The sequence below is a fragment of the Megalops cyprinoides genome, chromosome 1 (assembly GCF_013368585.1).
Source record: "Megalops cyprinoides isolate fMegCyp1 chromosome 1, fMegCyp1.pri, whole genome shotgun sequence".
Taxonomy (NCBI): domain Eukaryota; kingdom Metazoa; phylum Chordata; class Actinopteri; order Elopiformes; family Megalopidae; genus Megalops; species Megalops cyprinoides.
Genome location: NC_050583.1, coordinates 63,751,457 through 63,773,604, shown reverse-complemented (window position 1 = coordinate 63,773,604; position 22,148 = coordinate 63,751,457). Strand labels below are relative to the sequence as shown.

At 40.3% G+C, this 22,148-nt stretch overlaps 1 protein-coding gene across 1 annotated transcript; it reads left to right on the top strand.

The window, feature by feature from the left end:
* The first annotated feature begins 14,544 nt into the window (after positions 1-14,544).
* Positions 14,545-21,217, top strand: LOC118770559 (prokineticin receptor 1-like). The gene is made up of 2 exons (XM_036518344.1): positions 14,545-15,014; positions 20,521-21,217. The coding sequence occupies exons 1-2, from the start codon at positions 14,545-14,547 to the stop codon at positions 21,215-21,217; spliced, it is 1,167 nt and encodes a 388-aa protein (XP_036374237.1).
* The last annotated feature ends 931 nt before the right edge of the window (positions 21,218-22,148 follow it).

The window sequence follows — 22,148 nt, the reverse complement described above, 5'->3', positions numbered from 1 at the left end:
TTTGTTAGCGCATTTGAATGGATTATGTCAAGCTTAAACAAGACATCAAAGACAGTGCTTGAGTGAACTGAGCCCACCAGAGCCTTTTCAGGAAAATACATATAAATATGTATATTGCATGTGGATGTACTGTTAACATTTGCTATAAGAATTTACATTTCACATTTGTCATTTGATGTGGTAAGCATTCTTGCATTCTGTAAGGATGAAAACTTGCAGCAGCTGTATCCCTACTGCTTGCATGAGGTAGACACATCTTTGTTTTCCAATGGCAGCTGTTATTGAAAAACAATTTATTTAATGAAAACATGGTGTATCTATGGGCCTGTTATTACAAGAAGTAAATATCGAGTGACACAAAGGTCTGTTCGATTACTTGAAAGTACTTAATGGTCAAATGTTGATGTGACAACTCATTCTGTGTTCATTCCCAGCATGTCACGGTGAAGTGGTCACAGTGTGTTGTTTTTCAGTTTGCAATTTGCACAGACTTTGCCCTGAAGAAGTGACAATAGACGTACTGATGATAACTGTCATTGGAGTGGTATTGACATCAACAAAATCATTCCACAAAACAACCCAGTGTTCTTGTTTTAGTTCTATTTGTAGCATAGTCCTGCCAACAATATTTACTTCAACAGTCACACATTTTGTTTTGTCTGTAAATGATGAAATTGTATGTCCTGGTTTTGATTTATTGACAGATACCATAATCAGCTTCAGGTGGGATTTTTTAATACCCACAGGGATAAACAATCGCTAAATATATGAAGACCTTTCGGCTCACACTTTAACTAAAGCACTACTCAAAATGTGTAGGTAATCCTATTAGCTGGATGGCTCAAAATCAGAAGGCTCTTGGACAGTTGTAAACACAGTTGAACCTGTTAACTAGGTGTATTTATGTAATGCATGATTAAACAAGATAAAGAAGAAGGTGAAGTAGATCAATTAACACATTTACAGAAAAGATTAGGCAAATGTTACAGTGATCCTTTCAGTTTCTTGTAGCATGGCCTTGTTTTCACTCTGCAAAGTTACTCTGGATTTATGAACAATTTTCCTGGTTTAATGGCTTTGCCTGTGTATATTTGACACGGCCATCAGGGGAGGAGAAAATTGATAATGCAGTGTCATGCTCTCAGCTGCCTAGTTCCACGTTCTTTTACAGCCAGTCCTTCCAAGTGATGAATTTCAGCTTGGAACACTCTCATGTGGGGAAACAGACATTTTCTCTTTATCCTGATGGACAGAAGCTTTTAACTTAATTTATATGACGTTGCCATGTTTCAGCGTTTCAGAGGAAATGATCTCTGATCCTCCATTCTGCAATGAGGTAGTAATACAGCGAATGAAAATGGAAAATGACTGGCAACTGCCTCCATATGTTTGTGTGGATCCAGTAACTCCAATGAAGACAGAAAGTCAAAAAGTTCATTTTAATTTTTAATCGCAGATTACAGAGAGAGCTATATTTTCTTCTTTCTTCTTCCTCTTTATTTGATTAATGCTTGTGCAACACAATGTTCCAAGTAGAAATAGTACACATTTTTAAAATATGTGAAGGTTTTTGTGGAAATGCAGATAGGCAGACATCCCCCTCTCCCTCTAAATATACAGTATAATAATATGGTATGTATGTAATGTAATATAGTACATAATACATAATACATAAAATACATTATATAAAAGAAAGAGAGTCAGAGAGAAAAGTTGTCAGGGCTCCGCCCTCCTAGCTGTGGTGTTTTTGTTTTTCCCTGTCCATGTGCTTTTGTTTTTCCTTGTGTTCCAGCCCCGCCCCGCTCCCCGCCTGGTCCCCGCCCACCTGATTGCCCCATTACCTTCACCTGCCTGCCTGCTCACCTGCATCCCATCTCCTCATCAGCCCAGCCCTATTTCTACCCTGCTTGTTCCTGTCTTGTTTGCCAGTTCGTCTCAGTGTTTTTGTACCTGTTTCGTTCCCGCAGTTTTTTGGATTTCTGTATTCTCCGTGCCTGACTCTGCCTGCCCTTCGTCTTCGTTTCCTGCCTGCCGTTTTGTCCCTTTGCCTGATTGTTTGCCTGCCCGGTTCCTGATCCTGCCTGCTTCTGTTACTGACCCTGTTTTTGTCCACGGACTGCCTTCCGGTTTTCGACCCTGCCTGCTTTTGGTTTCGCTACTTTCCTGCCGTCATTAATAAACCCGCCTGCAACCTGAAGCTCTCTTGGTCTGCGACTGAGTCCCTGCCTGAGCCCTTACAAAAGTGGAGATGGAGATGGGTTGTGTGGTTTCTATTGATGGAATTGTAAAAGTGATGAAGAGTGTAGACTAAGAGTCGACACTGATGACAAATGTTAGCCTAGCCTGTCTTGGCTCTCTAGTAAGATTCAGCCCTCGATCCCTCTTGTACCTCATCTTCTCAGTCAGAATGATTGGATTCTGGGTCCTCAGAAATGCTCTTGCTGTGAGGGACAAAGAACAGTTTTAAATAGTTCTGGTGATTTTTGAGGTGACAACTTGCCCAGTACTGAACTCCAAGATTGCTCACTATTCGCAAGACTTCTAAGGTTTAAATATATTGAATATGACAATTGTCAATAGACATAATGGTGGGTAGGATAATTTGGATGTGATTTTTTTCATTATTATTATTTTAAGATGCACAACCACCAGCATTCTTTGTCATCTATCTATATATTAAAGTACTGTATAAGAAACAAGAGACTGGGTGACCCATGTAGCAGAGTAATATGAAAATGTTTTTTTTTTCCTTTTCTTGTGTTTTAACATTATTCACAGTAATTGTTTTAATACATATAGGAATGCCACTGAAGAAGATGTTTACAATGGGAAAAAATGACAATGTTAGCCTTTTACAGTCCGTTAGAGATGAAATGCTGTTCTGTCAATTAATTTGGAAACAAAGTCAATCAGTATCAGCAAAAGTTAAAAGTAGAGATAATTGGGATTATCAGAAAAACACTTAATTGCAATAGGTATTTATCAATATAGATTTTTAACCGTAATATAATGTAGCAGAGTATCTTAAACTTAATTTGGCAATCCAAATCCATGCAAAGCACATTTTTGGGGAGAATATGGCTAATTTAACATATAAACAATGCATATCAGATATGCTCATCAGGAATAAACAAATGATTGAATGAATAAATAAATGTCACAAGCAATTTAAAAGCATTAGGCTGTGGGAGACTACTCTTTAGCATTTCCACAAACTGTGATGATCTTGAGGATGTGCTGTTCAGCTCTCAGTTTACATGTCGGATACACATCATATGATTAGTCACGTTTACATTTACATTTATTCATTTGGAAGATGCTTTTATTCAAAGCGACTTACAAGTGAGGCAGAGTACAACACAAGCGAAAAGCCATATGGAGTCAACAATATAAGAAGCGCCGCATGACCAGGTTTAAATGGTTGGCCAGGCAAGGTACAAACTAGCAGGTAAAGCTAATGAGTGTGTTATTACTTTTTTATAGTTTTATTTTATAGTTTAGTAGGAGACAGTTTGAGACATGAGAAGTTCCTTTAGGCCGTAGTGTTTCAGGTGCTCAGGTGAGAGCGGAAGAGCTGTGTCTTCAGATGTTTCTTGAAGACAGAGAGGGACTCGGCAGAACGGATGAAGTGTGGATGTGTCATATAGGTTTTAAACAACAGGGGGTTTCTTTCTTTTATTCAAAATGCTTTTCATTTTCTCAGCTAGTTTTAGTAAGTGAAGAGCATAGAGAAAAAGATCCTAAAGTTTTTCAGACGTGACATCTAGAAACAGTTAAAGCCCTGCACATTATTGCTTCTACTAATTGGTTTGTACTTGCCTAACTTCAGTTCTTTCGCATGACCCTTATTGTAAAGTTACAGGATGGTATATATTTCAGCAGTTCTGTTACTGTAATTAAGTAGTTTATATCACAGCAAACCACATAACTGACTGAACTGTTCTACCAGGTTTATTAACCTACAAAGCTAGTTCCACTTAAGCAGAATGAGAAGGTCTACATTAGACACCACGACAGCTAGTTTGGATCTGTGTTTGGGATTTATGTTTCTCAACATATAGTAAACCATAAGTAATTAAATCTTGTAAGCATGAGACCAAAGTGGATTGCAAATTTCAATTTCATCAGAATAAAGGATAATCTGTAACACAGAGGGTTTAACAGAAAATAAAAGGGTGTGATCTCATGAGTTCACCATGTGCAATGTCATATAAATATGTACTGCTGCATTTTTGCATTCCATCATCTATCATACTTTTCTTTCTTTATTTTTACTTTTGAATTATAGTAACTACATCCAAACTATGAAATAACACAAATGGAATTATGCAGTAACCAAAAACGTGTTATAAACAAATCAATCTTCTATACCAAGTATCTTCAAAGTATCTTCTATACTATTTTATAATCTCCAAAAATATTTTAATTAATAATTTGTCTATGGAAGAAAGCATTTAAGTCTCTAGGTGTGTCCAAACTTTTGACTGGTACTGTATATAATGGAAACATTTGTTTCTGGTGCAGAGGACTCATTTGTAGTCAGAGGATGTATTACTATGTTTATTTTTTATTTTAATTCAAAGATAAAATTATTAGTAATTGTGTTTGATTTAAACAAATTGCATAGTAAAAATTACAAGAGTCAAACACACCCCTCCCATAGAATCAGATGGACCACAGTTACTTTGTGCATGATAGTTTTACACATTTTACTGAAACAGCACTCTCTTGAGTGCAGGTATGATCAGAAATCCTTGTCTTAATCTGTCTGATGATGACTGTAATCAACAAATTATGAATGGACTCCATGATATTCTGATTTTAACACTCATAGGTAACAAATGAAGTGAAAAGTTATATTTAGCATTTTTGTTTGATTCCGTATACTTAATGCAAAGCTGATGCACACAGTCATGTCATACAGAGAGCATCCCTGCACCAAATTTGAGGTTATCTTTGTTTCTGCATGTATTTTTAGACAAGCTTATCCTCAAAACAGCTACGCTATGAGGTAAAACCTAACTGAAAACAAAAATATTCCATTCACTTCTGTACTCCTGAGAAAGTTGTTTGAATTACACAACAACCAGGGTTCAAGGCATATTGCACAACCTATATGTTGCTGTGTGGCGGGGAGGGGGCTAATTTAATTTAATTTAATTTCATTTTAACCCAGTGAAGAGTGAAGCCTGTATGGCTTCAAGGGAAATGAAGGTGGCTCTGTGAAAAATAATCAATACCTTTCCTCACTTTTATCATTTAACATGCAATGCAGGTACTGTATTCCTCTAAAGACAGAATGCACGTGTTTATGTAAGCGCTGACTGATAAATGCTGAGCTTATAAACATAACTCTTCTATATGTTTAGTTGTGAAAGACAACTGCCATACAAATCCCTGACCTTTGCACTGGTCTTCATTCTTCATTGATGGTGATAGTTTGTATTTATGACTCGATCTCCAATGAGGTCCGCTGACAACATGTTCAGCACTGGGGCCACATGTCAAACACATGTCATTGTGTGCGGGTGTTATTGTTCTCATGCTTGGACGGTGAAGATGTTGACACTGCACATTGCTGATGGTGTTTTGTCACCGTTTGTCCGGTGTTTACCGAGATCATCCATCCATCAGCACAGCCAGCCCAAATCGATACCCTGTCGTAAGGATTAAGCTACAGACATCCGCCCATGTTGTCCAGATGACACAATACATCACTGCTTCCTTATGAGTTCACTGAGGCTCATATTTGGATTGATTGCACCTGAAATGTTTCAAAAGTACTTTGAAAGAGACCAGCTAGTACATGCAAAAGCCAGCAAACATCTGGCACACATCGAATGGGCCAAATTTAGATGGCGCTTTTTAATAATGCCAGCACCTTTTTTGTCATACTATGGAAAGGGGTCTACCTTCCTACCCTATCCACCCCTACAGTAAGTTTGATGTGCAATAAGTAAATAAATAATTAATAAATAAATACAAATATATTTACACACATACATACACACGCATATACTTTCCTGGCCGCTGTGAGAGCACTTCCCAGAAACATTCAGAAGATATTCTGTGGGCCAAGTCAGCACTGCAGTCACTTGCTGCAATGAAAAGATGGATGAATTCTCTCCTGACACGTAAGACTTTCCAGGGTTCTTTCATATCAGATAACAGTCTCAGCTGCAACAACAATCCAACATAAACTGTGAACCACCAGGAGACTTTATTCACTCCAGTACAGCTAAAACCTTTATATTGTTTAGGACATTTGGGAATATCTGGCCGTGTGCTCAGAGTTTATTGTGCCAGTGTCAAAGCACTCCACTGCTACGGCCCTGAAAGACTTTTGCCCAGTCGCACTCACCCCCATCATTGCAAAGTGTTTTGAGAGACTGGTTCTATAAAATCTGAAATCCTGTCTGTCCACTACCCTGGACCCCCTTCAGTTGTCAACAGGTCAACAGAGGACGCCATCTCCACGGCACTCCGCTCTGCCCTGACCCACCTGGATAGTCCCAACTCTTACATCAGGATGCTGTTCATTGACTTCAGCTCAGCATTCAACACTGTGATCATGTCCATGCTGATCTCCAAGCTTAGCCAGCTTGGTATTACCACATCCCTCTGCAATTGGACCTTGGACTTTCTGACTAACACACTCCAATCTCCTCCTCCACTCTCACCCTAAACACCGGCTGTATGCTGAGCCCTCTTCTGTATTCCCTCTTCACCCACAACTGTGTTCCTGTTCGTGGTTCGAACACCATAATCAAGTTCGCAGACGACACCACAGTGGTAGGCCTGATCAGAGGGGACGACGAGACGGCCTATAGGGACGAGGTCCAGCACCTGGCTGCATGGTGTACCGACAACAACCTGGCCCTTAACACCCAGAAGACCAGGGAGATCATTGTGAACTTCAGGCGAGCACACGCCCCCATCTACATCAACAGAGCTGTAGTGGAGAATGTATCAAGCTTCAAATTCCTTGGCGTCCACATCCCCGACGATCTCACCTGGTCCCTGAACTCTTCCATCCTGATAAAGGTGCAACATCACCTTTATTTCCTGCGGAGCCTTAAGAAAGCTCACCTGTGTCCTAGGATACTGATAGACTTTTACCGCTTTTACCACTGTACCATTGACAGCATACTTACCAACTGCATCTCAATGCAGTCCACTTCACCTCTATGTATAACATACCTATTATACATGCATAATAATATAATCTGTATATATGTTGCTCTCCACTGTCAATAACACTGGACATACTGTAAGACCGTAATTTGGTTTGCCTTGCAGTTTTGCACAAAATAGAAGCGATTTTTTTAAAAAGTTGACAAAACGCAATTGCGAATGATCTGTGTTTCCATTGAGCGATGTTATGCGATTAAAGCTGGGTTTTCTCCTCTCGCGACAGTCATTCCAATTAAACATGGCAACAGATCTCCAAGACCTGATAAGTGTTGGCATGGTGATTTTGATTGCATCCACTGCAATAGCCATGGTAGTGTTTAATCGAAGGCGACAAGGGCATGTGATGCGCGCAACGACAGAAGGGCAAAGCCCTTATACCTGGCAGCTGCCACGTTTCAGGGATTTCTGGGAAGTCATTGTCCGCAATGACTTTTACAGAGGTCCTATGGATCCAAAACTTCAGAATGACCCGCTTAACATTTGATGAGTTATGCAACACGATAGGACCCCTCGTGGCCCCTGCCTTGGACATCTATTGTTCTGCAGGCCCTCGTGGGTGACAAATTAATGATCAGGGACATTTGTGTTGGGTCACCTGGCAGTGCTCATGATACTGCTGTGTTCATCACGTCACATCTGTCCAGATATTTGAACATCTTGAAATTCCAATAGTTTTACCCCAGTTGCATATTTTCCCATCTATCACAGAACCATTTGAAAGACATATTTTATCCCCCCACACACACACACAGAATTTTTCACATTTTATAAGCCACAGCATATGATTTGTGTGTGTTCTTTTCAGATATCTTGCAAAACACCCCCAAGCAACCATGGAAGTAAAGGGAGTCCAAGTGCCTCTACTCCTCGCTGGAGACTCTGCATACCCAGAAAATATTAACAAATTTTTCAATAGCTGACTTGACAGAAAATTAGTGTGCAAGATGTTGAATTATATAAAACATGGCTAAATGTCAGCTGTAAATCACAAAACCTGCCGTTAAACTGAAAATGAACATGATGGCAACAGCAAAATAGTAGCCTGTTTGTGTATATGTGCATGTGTGTATTTGAGTGGGCATTGATTTATCTGTACCTGAGTGAGTCTGTGTGCGTGTGTGTGTGTGTGTGTGTGTGTTTGTGTGTACACATGTTCAGGGATCACATGACTTGTTCGAGGTGGAGAAGACAGGGTGAATAAAAGAACTTTTTGCTTTTGTTGTCTCTTTGGTTGTAAGAGGAAAAGGAGATGGGTGTGTGTGCATGTGTGTGTGTATGCTATGACCTACTTATTATGGTATGTTCTGTAAGAGGGGGAATGGTCAGGGGAAGAGGTAGGTGATTGTTGGTGGTGGTATGTTGGAGGTTGCTGTTGGTGGTAGTGGTATGTTGGAGGTTGCTGTTGGTGGTAGTGGTATGTTGGAGGTTGCTGTTGGTGGTATGTTGGAGGTTGTTGGTGGGGGAAAGGGAGCTGAGCTCCCTGCTCCATGCACAGGCATGACAGTCTGCTGCATCTGTTGCCCTCTCAAAGCATTGAAGGGCACAGTACATCAGAAATTGTGGTTAGGGTGGCCTGATGTTGTTTCGCTTGCTCCCTTAACATGCTCATGTGCACTGATGAAGCTGATGCTCTACACCTTTTTGGTTGCCTCCACGACTCTTGAGGTGGAGGTAGAGATGACCCCCCCCCCCCCCTTCCGGCACATCTAAGGCTTCATCGCGGGCATCAGCTGACATGGGCAAAACATCGTATGATGCTACAGTAAAGTGAAGAGGGGCAGGTATGGAGAGGTACTGAAGTAGCAGCTATAAACAAGTAGTAACAATTGTACATTTATTTTTTGTCAAGTGCTAACATTCGTTTCTGAACTACCAATAATACATTGTATAGAATAATACCACCGTAGCAAGCCAAACGCTATGTTTTTAAGGTTAAGAGATATGGTAAACTCTCTTAACTCACCATCTGAATCTGTGGAGGTCTCCCTAGGAACTTCTGGTTCGTCGTCGTCGCCATCTATTATTAATTGGTTTGTCAAATCAAATTGTCAAAATGGTTTGAATTATTGCCTTGTCAAATAGTCTCAAAAACCGCCTCATGTAAGTGTATAAACCTTTTTTTGCGATATTTGAGGGATTTTTCAAAATTCACGTTTCCATTACTTTTTAGTTCGCGCTTTCCAATTGCGCATTAAGCAGGTTAATGGAAACCCGCCTACTGTTTCTCAGTCCTACTCCTGTAGGCCCACTGTCCTGCATATCTTCTATCCTTGCTCCAAACACACCACACATTGAAATTAGTGTGCATGTTCTTGATTAAATCAGGTGTGCTCAGCTAATTAAAAGTGCCACTGATGAGATCAGTCGGGTAGGTAGAGCAGGGAAAGATGGAAAACGTGTGGAGCAGGGGGCCCCCAGGAGCAGGATTGAGAATCAGTGCTGTAAGATATAGCATCACTTATGCTGTAGTACTTACTTTTACCTGCACTTATCTGTAAATAATACTATTCTTTTGCACTTCTGGTTAGATGCTGATTGCATTTCATTGGCTTTGTAACTGTACTCTGCACAATGACAATAAAGTTGAATCTAATCTAATCTAATATTTGAACACATGTTTTTATCACTTCAGTTATGATAGTTGAGATGCAGCTTGAGTAGTCTGAAAAACATGAAAAACTTCTTTGAAAGGGATATTCTTTCCTGTTAAGTTAACAGACATTAAAAACGAAGTTTAAAAATAGAGGAAGATTTGGGAACACAAGTGGAAGAAATCAGTGAAGACGATGAGCAAGGAGGAGAATAACCTGCTCGCATTTATTTATACCTCATATTTTGCATCATGGTGATGAAAATATTGCTACTGACCATATACTCCATACTCTACCATTTCAACTCAAAAAAAGATCCTACTTCGGACTGAATTATACAGCTATCACTCCAAATGTAAAGTACAATGCAAACATTTCATAAGCATTTGACCTGCAGACTGAATTATTAGATATTTTTATCAGATAAATTTATGGCTGATATCAACCATAAAAAACATAATCAGAGTTCTGTTCAACCATAATGAAAATGCTGATCTTTGTAATATAAGTTCAATTCATTTTTAAATTTGATGCATTTAAATGTGAAAGAAGCTTTGTTTTTGGAAGTACCAAGTGAAAAGACAACTTGCTAAGCAAATGTAATTTAATGTGGTAGTATGAAATTATGAAACCAAGTACATAGAATATAGCCTCATAAGGGCTGACTTAATGTGTGATTGGTGAGAAATACTTCCTCTGAGGGGTTTATTTTCAAATATGTATTGATTCTTGACACTTGTTCCGGAGGAATGAATTTCAAAATCCAATAAGATATACAGTATGTCAGTGGGTAATGTCAAAATAAACTATTGATTGTTATTTTCAGAAAATGAAACCAGTTGCCCTTTTATTTCCTGAACAATGTTAAGTGTATTAAAGTGCATTGCTGCATGAGTGTGGACTACCCCTGCATAATTCATATTTATTTTGAACTTCTACAACAACAAAGATGAAAGGGAGCCCCAGAATTACAATGATGTATGAATTATACTTCCCTTTCAACAAAGAAGAGACTTCGATCGAGATCTGTAGTCGGATGATCCACTTCGATTTATTTCCACAAATGTCTTCTGTGTACCATATCATGTTAAGAGATATATGTTTATGACATCACTGTGTGTGTGCATGTGTGTGCACATGTATGTATGTTTGTCTGCATGCACATATGCATTTGTTGGTGTGTGAGATTACGCATAAACCTTTCTACTTTATACTTACGCTTATGTACCTTATAGGGGTATTGCCTTCTTATGTGACTTGTTTCATTACATAAAGAAAGAGCATGCTGGCCTTTACACACACTCCTCCCCATCCATGGCCCAGAGCCACTACACACACCCTGGACCTAAAATTACCCGCTACTTTTGATCTCCTGGGTTGATCTTGCTGGGAGGCCAGAAGTGAGGAGATCATGTGCTTCAAGAGGAGGTCTTGACATTTACCCCAAAATGCTTTCGGGAAGATTTCCCACCCCTTCATTCATATCCATTTTAGCAAAGCTGCTCCAGCAGGTAGCACTTTAACTACAGCGTATCACAGGAGCTGCAGCAGCTACACTGACTACCCATCAATCTGCGAGTAAACGACTGGGTGGCTTATATCAGCTGGCCAAAGCGCCACTTCAGCAGCGAAGAACCTTGAGAAATCGTATTTGGTCATAGAGGGTACATGTCAGATCAGAAAAGACTGATGGTTCGTATCAAAGGACAGAGATAAAGCCATGGAATAAGAGCGATGACACTGCAGGCCTGTAATTTATTCACCAGTTCATCCGAAGACTATGGAAGAGGCAACGAAAATATCCACTTTGGTCTGAAATTGTAAGGTACTGACCTGCGGGGGGCAATCTGTGTTCCTAAATGGCACTTCATATAATGTGCTTCATGTAATGTATGGTCACTCAGTCCACAGACCTCATGGAACTGGCCTTCAGAGTTATAACCCACCTAATGCTCCCTTCTGGGTGGTCGAGACAGCTCATTTTGTGAGAGAAAGGGCCCTTCAACCAACATTACTTACTTTGTTAGTTTCTTCTGAATATATTGCATTGGATGATTGGAAGAAAAAAGGTCCTATCAGGCAATATGTCAAAAGGCAAAGATATTATTCTTCACTTGTGTATTTAGAGAGGAGTCTGTTCTTTGCTCTGAGTTATGCTGCTCCCTTTTTGTGCAATGGGACCCTCAATCTGAAAAATCATACATAAAATGTCAGTGGATAATGAACTGTGCCACACATTTTGTAGATGGTTAACATTTCATCTGACCTTTATTTTGCTATTAAGGTCGACTGAGAATTAACTTCCCTTCCACATAGACAACTGACTAAGTAGCCTGGACACGTGAGCCGGATTGGGTATTTGTTTAGAAAACGTCTATTAAATGCCATATGATCTTTAACGACCACAGAGAGACAGGACTTTCCTTTGAACAGTTCATGTTGTTTATTATATACTGTAGCTTCTCTGTGATTTTATTGTTTATTCCAGCGGGTTTTTATTTCACTGTCTTGATGGTCCAATACGTTCAACAACCAATCACTTGATGGCACTTATCCAATCGAGTGGGTATAAGGCAAAATACAAAACACTCTCGAGAGGTTCAGACGCGTATCTGCTGAAAACCTCAAGGACGCAATATCGCGCAGTCTCGACTGGTTGCAGCTTCACCCTCCCACGCTGAGCCACATTGAAGAGTTAATAGATAGATGCTCACTCTCAGCCTTTTCACGTATGTTGAAAAATAACATTTTTGTCATTATGTGAATGTGTTCACTTCGATGAAATCGTTATCAGGTAAGTTTTGACATCACCGTGAACGTTGAATTCAATGTGGATGAAATTAGATTTTTTTTTACATTTCCTAGGAGCACCACGCGAGTCGTAGCCCATTCATGACACAAATGCACATCATCACAGAGGCTGAATTGTGTGGTTGAATTGTCCTCCGAATTTCTCCCCAATCGGTATTTTTGGTTGCTTTATCCACTAGAGGGAGAGAAAGAAGGCAAAACGAGTTTTGCTGAAGGAGCTAAGTCGAGACACAAGACGTGCTTTTTTTTCACCCAAGAACAGTACTTCAGAGAACATAACTGCTCTGCTAAGGTAGTGCGTGCCATACAGTAGCCTACGCGGGAGCTGTTCATTTTTGCCGCATAAGTAAAGTTCGGGGGGGAAAAAAAACTAATGCCTTCACATTTTTCATCTGCAGGTAGGTGTCACTCTCTATTGCAAGAAATGACTTTCATGTTAATATTTTTTGCTCTACAGTCACCACTTTTGGCTAATTGAATGTCTTATCGATGGTGAAACCAGTTGCTCAGTTGTTGCTTTAAATAACGAAGTGCAGTGTATACGAAAAATCGAGCTATATTGTAGGCTAATTTGCTTATCATAAACCTATTTAATGTGTGCGTTACTCATATTAAGTTGTATTCCACTTGCCTGATTTCTGTAGGCTCTATGTTTTATTTTTTACCTCCTTTATGGTAGGCTACAATGATTGTAGTAGTCCTATTACTAGTCAAATGTTTCCACAGCTTTTTATAACGTCTGTAGTGGAACCATGTCGTTTGTTTCTGTCGCCTAATCAAAACCCATTTTCATTTGTTTATTGAATTTTTAAAATAATGGATATCCGTGGAGGATAACTGTTGAGTTAGTTAACTTTACCACTGATGTGAAAACATTAGCTAAGTGCTCCAAGCGTGGATAACTCCACAGGACAAATAGATTAAGAGGAGGCACAGTTTGGAGACATTTAAATCGAGGGGACTCGGACAGTTTTTTCAATATAAAAATAAAAATGCTGTCATGACTTTTTTCTGTCATGAATTTTTATAACTACCCTCTGCAAACGTAGCGAAGAGCCGACACAACGGAGTACGGAGTACTTGTGCTCTCTTCTCGTCCTTATCTGTACAAATACATACGGACTGGAAATAAATATAAACGAAGGTTACTGAGTAGATGGGTGACAATACAGAATCGTAACTGAAACGAAAGTACTCCTTTTTTCGTCTTAGAAAAGACAACCATATTGCTGGAGCTGCATGTAGACTACTTTGACACTTTCATAATGAATGTAACCTATGTTGTATGCTGTGTGAATCATACCGGTTCTCATTAATGTTTTGTGGCATGGAAGCGCGCTGTGAGAAGGCAGAGATTGTTTATCTGATGTGTCATTCCTTAGTACAGAATGTCTCTCACAGTATGTATAATAACTCCAAAGCCTCTCTGAGCCCTGTAATGGTCTTCTTTCCTGATTGTTTAATTTTTAGTTAACATATTGATAGGTTTTCTAGAGTGTTAAGTAAACACCCTAAATAACAACATTGTTAGTTGTCCATATTTTGACATATAAATGGCCAAACAATTGTAATGGACAATTGATGTCATCTTATCCATGTGGTTTACATTTTAAATCTTTATGAGGGGCATGTTGGAGCATCTGGAAGAGCAGTTTGATTGGAGCATCTTAATGTTTTTCCTGTTGTTTATATTCTCCTGGGGTTTTATAATAATCTGGCCTTTCCTTGAATATTTTTTTCAACTGTTCACATATATAAAACACTGTGCTTTGCCTTACAGGTCCACATGTCGTGTTTTTCAGTGATACGCAGACTCTCTGCCCGCTCACAGCAACACCATGAGTACCAGAGCCTTGTGATTTGCCGTGCGGTCACAGCGCGCTCTTAATTGCCAGGACAGAGCTGTAAAACTATAAGCAATCTCGCGAAAACTGCAAACGCAGAAATCATGGATGAATCCAACAGCAGTAGCTTGGCCGCAGTGGCGTGCACAGTAAGCCAAGACCATCTCTCCAGGAGTATTCCGGACCCTTTCGTGGCCAACTACGACACAGACTACGAAGTGCCGCCAGATGAGGTGCCAGACACCACGCAGGGCCGCGCCTTTTTTGTGGCAACCATAGTCATCGGCGTGGTCCTCATCTGCATCATCCTGGTCTGTGGTGTGGGCAACTTACTGTTCATCGCCACCCTGGCACGCTACAAGAAACTGAGGAACCTCACTAACCTCCTCATCGCCAACCTGGCCATCTCTGATTTCATCGTGGCCATAGTGTGCTGCCCATTCCTGGTGGATTACTACGTGGTGAAGCAGCTGTCCTGGGACCATGGACTCATGCTGTGTGCCTCCATCAACTACCTCAGGACAGTGTCTCTGTACGTGTCCACCAACGCACTGCTGGCTATCGCTGTTGACAGGTGGGTTTCGGGTCAGCTGATTGATTCCCAAACATACCGCACTCATTAGCGGCAATATGGTGCAGTGGCAAAGAGTGAGCTTGTAATCAAAAGGCTGAATTTCTTGCTGGGGGACTTCTGTTGTACCCCTTGGGCAAGGTACTCAACTCACAACTGCCTATATAAATGAATAAATTTGTAAGCTAAGCAAGCTTCTCTGGATAAGAGTGCCTGCTAAATAACAACGATATAATGTAATATTTGCTTATCAGATGCCCAGAAACTACAGGGCACACTACATATCCCACATTTTACACATACGTTCGTAAAGGTAAATATGCACCAGAGTTCATTTGAAACATTTGGAGGGAGATGCATTGATTCTGGTTTTAATATTCATTATTCTTCTGATTACGAGATGGATTGTTAAGACAAAAATTGGTTTAAGTATAGACAATATTAATGAGGCTTAAAAGGTGGATGTGAAACAAGATCTTTTTTAAGAAGTAAAAGAACAAAAACCTATTCAAAAAGCTGATGGCTGATTATCCTTGTGAGGCTTAGAAAATGGCACATCATTGTGGCTTACTGCAAGGGTGTTGGTAGTGGTCATAAATCAATAGGAACCAATAAAACAGTGATAATGGCTTAAGTGATAGTGTTCAGAACTGAATGAGCCAAAACCAGGTGCAGAGAGAAGCAGCTTTACATTCTTATGTAGTTTGCGAAATACTTACAAGCTTGTTTCTTGCTTTTAAAAATAACAAAAAGTCAGCTAATTAATGAGAGCAAAGTGAGTGAATAGCATTTAGTCACTTTAAGTGTGTAGCTGACTGAACCCTGAAGTTTGAATGCATGTTTGTGGCAGAGGGAGGGAGCTTAGTTAAAGGTAGCTGGTAGCTTTTGCTGTGTATACTGTTGCTACGATGATCATATTATGTTTGTCATGTTGCAATACATAATTTTTTTACATGAAGTTCCTGGTTGTATAGTTTGCGCTTTAATTTGTTTCACTTGCAAGTTTATGCAGAATTATGCTCACACGTCAGTCCAGCCACTTATTGATGTTCCTGCCACACATCTTGTGTGTGTAAAAGTTTGGGAATGATTGTGGTGGTAAATCTATCTTCATCATATCACTTGAACACGATGTGTCATTTATTCAAATGTCACACAATCTGTGACTTCCTGGCAACCAAACAAAAGCGAAGAAAAGTAAAAGCATTAGAATGCACCACTGGCCTCCAAGCAGAGTCTGTCGCCCGTCATTATTACAGATTCTCAGTCTTATTGCAGCCCAGGCACCGCGGTGAGGCGGTTGCTTTGTATTTCTGCTTCCATTAAGCGCTGTTGACGTGCCCTAAAAATATTTTAAAATATATATTGCGTGCCTGGGTGAAGGCAAACCTCTCTTAAAATTCACATTGCATATGCATTCCATTGCCTTGGCTGTTACCCATACATGCCACTGCACAGTAGCGGAAGATCATCTTTTGTTCGATACGTTCACATTTTTGGCTGTGAACATTGGACTGTGTGTAAAGTATTGACAAGAAATTCATTGTGAAAAGGTTTTATAAGTTCAAAAAGAATAAATCGATGGCACGATGAACAGATGAAGAAAATTACTGCTACTGAAGACCTTTCCACGAGAATAAACTGTTATTTATTTTCAGAGGACCTTGTTTCTGTGTTAAGATTTATTTTCCATTTCAGTCTTGCCTTTCCATCCTTTCATTCATCTTCTGTGTACCTTAAACCTTAAATTTTGATCCAACAATGCTGAGATTTTTTGACAACAGTTATCCATGCTGTAGTACATCTGAATGAAATACTCTGTAATGTAATTCTCTGCAGTAACTAGAGTAAGTAACTAAGTAATTCTTTCAACTTCAATTAAAAATGGTAAAAGGCGCAGGCAGAGACGGAAAAATTAGTGTCATTAGCTGGACTTGGAGTTAATGTACTGTAAGGCAGTGGTGGCAGAATATAAAGTGGTACTGTACATCTTGTGAAAGTGCCATAGCTGAGAATGTGAGGTTGCAAGGGTCAAAATTTGTTGATCAATGCTTGTCTGTATTTTATGTTGTAAATCATATAGCAAATTAACACTAAAATTAACACTACCTTAAAACTTTTATATTTTACATTACATCTTGTTATATTTTATTACATTTACATTATATTTTGTACCCAAAAAGTCCTGTACAACTGTTCCTGTGCGATATTACAGGAGCCTAGCCATTCATTCTGTATGAGTGAGTCACTGTAACTGCATACCTGTTGGTCATGCATTGAAAGGGCTAATAATTAGCTATCAACATTGCTAATGGTAGTTAATACCATTGAGTAAGCACAATTTTCTGTAATGACAATTTGAGTGTGACAACAGTGTGTTTTGTATTGATTTCTCTCATCAGATTGTAACATTTATGATTTCACACTGTCTTTGCCCTTACCCTTAGATTTTTATATGCACTTCTGAAAGTCACTCTAGAAAAGAGTGTCAGCTAAGTGGATGAATATTAGTGAAAATAACAGCATATGCTGTCACTGGATTCTTTGACAGTATTGTATGATATGCATACAGTCCTGACAGTCTTGAACTGTCTGGACAAAGGAGTCATCTGTGCTTCTTCCTGACATCACTTTCGAGCAGATAAGTGCTCTCTTAAGCCACATGAACAAGCGGGGCTTCACTGGTAATGTCTGGAACAAGCACCTAACCCAGACTCAGCTGTTGAACTTTGTAGGCATGACACCAGATTCAAAAGTAACAAGAGGTAATCCATCCAAAGAAAAGTTGCAATGATCTAGACAGTGCTTATGCAACTGTCCCTTGGGTGGCCTTGTCTTGCATCTCGAGTATCAACAGCCGGCACCAGCCTCTCTCTCTGGGCTTCTTCAGAAATGGTTCAACACTTCTGGCTTGGACCTGAGATGGATGGAAGTATGGTTATCATGGAAGAGACTGTGAAAGCCTTGGAGGTGGGGTTGTTTCCAGCTTTTCTGACTCATGGTGTGATTTTTGACAATGTCCCTTTACAGAGCCCTGCTCTACTTTAATGCCTATCTGAAAGGCAGGGTTACAGTGTCAAACGGCTTGTGAGTCTGTGGTGGAACCCACATAGAAGGGTCAATCCACTTGGACCCGATTCCCACTGTCTCAGAACTTCCTGCCACTCTGTCAGAGGATGCAAACTACTACGAGAGGTATGTCCTCTAACTTTTTTTTTTTTTTTTTGTGAAAGTGTTTATTGGTTGCATATATAAAAGTAAATTAATTTTGACCAAGTTGGCCATCTTTGTTTCTGATGTTTCCTGTAAGAATCAATTATTTCAAAATTCAGCTCAGATCTGGACTTGTCTTGGAAGACAAAGAACATTTTTTTGGGTCTAAAATTGTGATTTTTTCCTGTGAAAGGAATTTCATTTATTGAGTTTTGGGGTCTCATATTGGAACCAGGTATGCCCACTAGATGGTACTAAGTAGAGCTGGTAATTTGAAAGACAGAATAAGCTTAATAAAGGTAATTCTTTTGAGAGAAAAAAAAAACATCACAATGTTAGACCCAACCAATCTGCCATGTTTTTGAATTTTTTAGTTTCACTTGTACTATTTGTACTTTTAATGTATACTATCTGTCAGATGTAGAGAGATTATGTTTTATGTTGTTAAATTAAATGTTAAAATTATGGGGTTTAGAGGCTGAAAAATTGGCATTTGGCTGTTTTTGATTGATTTTTTTCTTTGACATTTAAATATTGCTGTAACAAAGGAAATTCCATCTCTGTCACAATTTTGAAATAATTGATTTTTACAAGAAACATGAAGAATGGTGGCCGACTTGATTAAAATTAATTTATCCATTCAACCATTAAATTTAGGGACCCTTCTTTCATCACGTTATACTATCTGATACAATGGCAAGTTCTGAGACAATTGGCGTAAAAACCTCCTCTCCTTAGATCATTTGACATGGAATGAGTCATAAATGTCTTAGAGCGCTGATTCTCAATCCTGCTCCGCACGTTTTCCATCTTTCCCTGCTCTACCTACCTGACTGAACTCATCAGTGGCACTTTTGATTAGCTGAACATGCCCGATTTAATCAAGAGCATGTTAGATAGAAGGATAGATGGAGGATATGCAGGACAGGGGGGCTCCAGTAGTAGGATTGAGAAACACTGTTTAGAGCTTAGCTGCCTATAGGCCTCCCTGGGAAACAGGTCCTACTACACACAGACCACATGATCAGTCACTAGGGACATGTAGGGACTCTGCTGCACCGTGGGATGACCTGCAATATTCTGCAGTGGGCCCAGGCCCAGCTGGTATCATTGTTCCCTGGGAACATCAACTCTGCCAGGGGTGACTGGAGATGTCAGCCAGTCATGGTCTGTCAGATTTGCGCACTGTTTGTTCAGACAGTGGTGTCTGCATTTGCAGAGAGTGCTCAGTGCCATTTGTGGTATGCAGCGTTAAGACTTGCAGGTTTGCTTGGCTCATACGCCTGTACCTAAGAAATGATGGCCTTGTTCCATTATACGTTCCACTCACTAGCCTTGGTACAGATGGTACTGGACAGCGTCCAACTGAGGGGCCATTACCTCATCGTTGTGGTGCCAAAACTGGCCCAAGAGGCAGTGACCCTTATTGCACCACTGGTATTAAGAGGAAAAGAATAAACCTATTTTAATACAGGCTAATTGGAGCAGCTCTTAGCTAACAGTCATGGTTACACTATTGATGGCTAGGGAGTGGAAAATAGAGGAGCTGACATGACTTAGCACAAGCATTACCTTTAAAGCAGTCATTAGTTTCAACTGTTTGCTCAATTAACAATCAAACAATTGATTCACTGATTAATTAATGTCAACAGGTATAATTAGTACCAATTTTATTTTCAAAAAGCATGATTATCCCTTACATCATGAACATGAGCAGCATTTTTTTAATATATTCATTACATTACAGTCATTACATTCTTATCCAGAGCAACTAACATAGCAGCTTACAATTGTATCCATTTATACAGCTAGATATTTACTGAGGCAATTATGAGTTGAGTACCTTGCACAACAGCAGGGGCCCAGTAGGGAACTGAACCATCAGATGTTCAGTTAGAAGTCCTGCTCCTTACCACTGAACCTCCTCTGCATGTCGCTGCTGCCGCACAGACCCACAGATTGTTCGAATTTGTGGCTAATTGTTTTTTGTTCCTGTCCAGATTTATCAAATATTGATTCATTGATATAATTTGATTCTGATTCTGAAGTTTAAATGTTCATGAAACAGCGCAGAGATTCTGAAGTTTGTTTACTTGCTTTTAGTTTTTGCTGGCTTTTTATTCATTAATTTATAAGGATAGCTTGTAGCTTGCTAACAATAACAAAGGGATTAGAAACTAAAAGCATAGGCAGAGCTACCAGGACAAAAGGTGTTTTTTTTTTTACATTTCTGTTTAATTATTAGTCCCTTATTAGTGACATGATGACACTGACATTACTGACTTCCCATTATTAGGTATATGGCGATTGTTCATCCCCTGAGGCCACGTATGAAGTATCAAACAGCCTACTGCCTGATCTTGGGGGTGTGGATTGTGCCCATCCTGATCTCCATACCCTCCGCCTACTTTGCCTCGGAGACCATGTACCCCCACGGCGCCACCCGGAACAAGATCTTCTGCGCCCAGATCTGGCCCGTGGACCAGCAGCTCTACTACCGCTCCTACTTCCTGTTCATCTTCGCCGTGGAGTTCGTGGGGCCCGTTGTGACCATGGCGCTGTGCTACGCGCGCATCTCGCGGGAGCTGTGGTTCAAGAGCGTGCCGGGCTTCCAGACGGAGCAGATCAGGAAGAGGCTGCGCTGCCGCCGCAGGACGGTGGTGGTGCTCATCGGCATCCTGACGGCCTACTTCCTCTGCTGGGCCCCCTACTACGGCTTCACCATCCTGCGCGACTTCCACCCCACCCTCATCTCGCGCCAGAGGCACTCCCTGATCGCCTTCTACATCATCGAGTGCATCACCATGAGCAACAGCATGATCAACACCCTCTGCTTCGTCAGCGTCAAGAACAACACCGTCAAGCACCTCCGCAAGATCGTGCTGCTCCGCTGGAGGTCCAGCTACGCCCCGAGCAAGACCACGGACGAGATGGACATGCGGACGTCCTCCATGCGGGTAACCGAGGAGATCGACTGCATACGCCTGAGGTAGAGGGGTCGGCGCCGGGCGCTCCCTGTTCTCGGCCTATAAACATCGGGTTGTTTATTTGGTTGAGCGTGAGGAAAGGGGTTTATTCTCCACTGTTAATACTGCTGCCGCCAAGAACGTAGCGTGACGGGTTTATGGAGACTGGCATAGGAAGCGCATAGTCTACGTAGCGAATCATTGACACAGAGGTTTTTCAACAGGACTGGTGTGCGTTTTCTTCAAAGAACTGCATCCTCACAGCATGGTCCCTTCACAGACAGTGTTAAATTATCACAGTAGAGCAGGAAGTTGTTCTCCATCGGTGTTTGTGCCATGTGAATGTGAAAAGCAGCAGCTGTCATTGTTGTTCTGTTCTGGTTTTGGAAATCTAATAAAGGAGTACTAAGATGTGTTTAAAGGAGTCTGTAATTGTTGGTTATTTTGGTGAAGATGAAAATAGTGCATCGTCATTTGTATTTGTACATTTTTTAAAAAGACTGTTTGGAGGGGATTGGTTGTTCGATATTCTCAGAATAAAAGTGTAGCATTGTATATTTGAAAGAAGAGTGCTTCCTTTTTTTCCCCAGGGGTGAAAATTAAAGAAGCCTAATCTATAATGATGCCTCTGATCACACTGAGAAAATGTTATCTTCATTGTAGACTCGTACGGGTATGAACACATCCATCATAACATCTTTGTATTATTTCCTGCCTGTAGAAACAATTTTCTTGCACTTTGCCTAAAATGACTTTTTTCAGCCTTTAATACAGGCTGAAAAAAGTTGTTCATCTGATCAGAAAGTTGACTGGTGGGCTCTGAGCTGCTGTGGCTCTCTCACACACCGGTCTGAATATAACAGGAAGGACTGCTGTGTGCCATGGGCTTTTTATTTAGTACACATTAGGAATAGATTATTAGACCAGGCATGTGGGCTTGTAGATTGGTTGACATCAC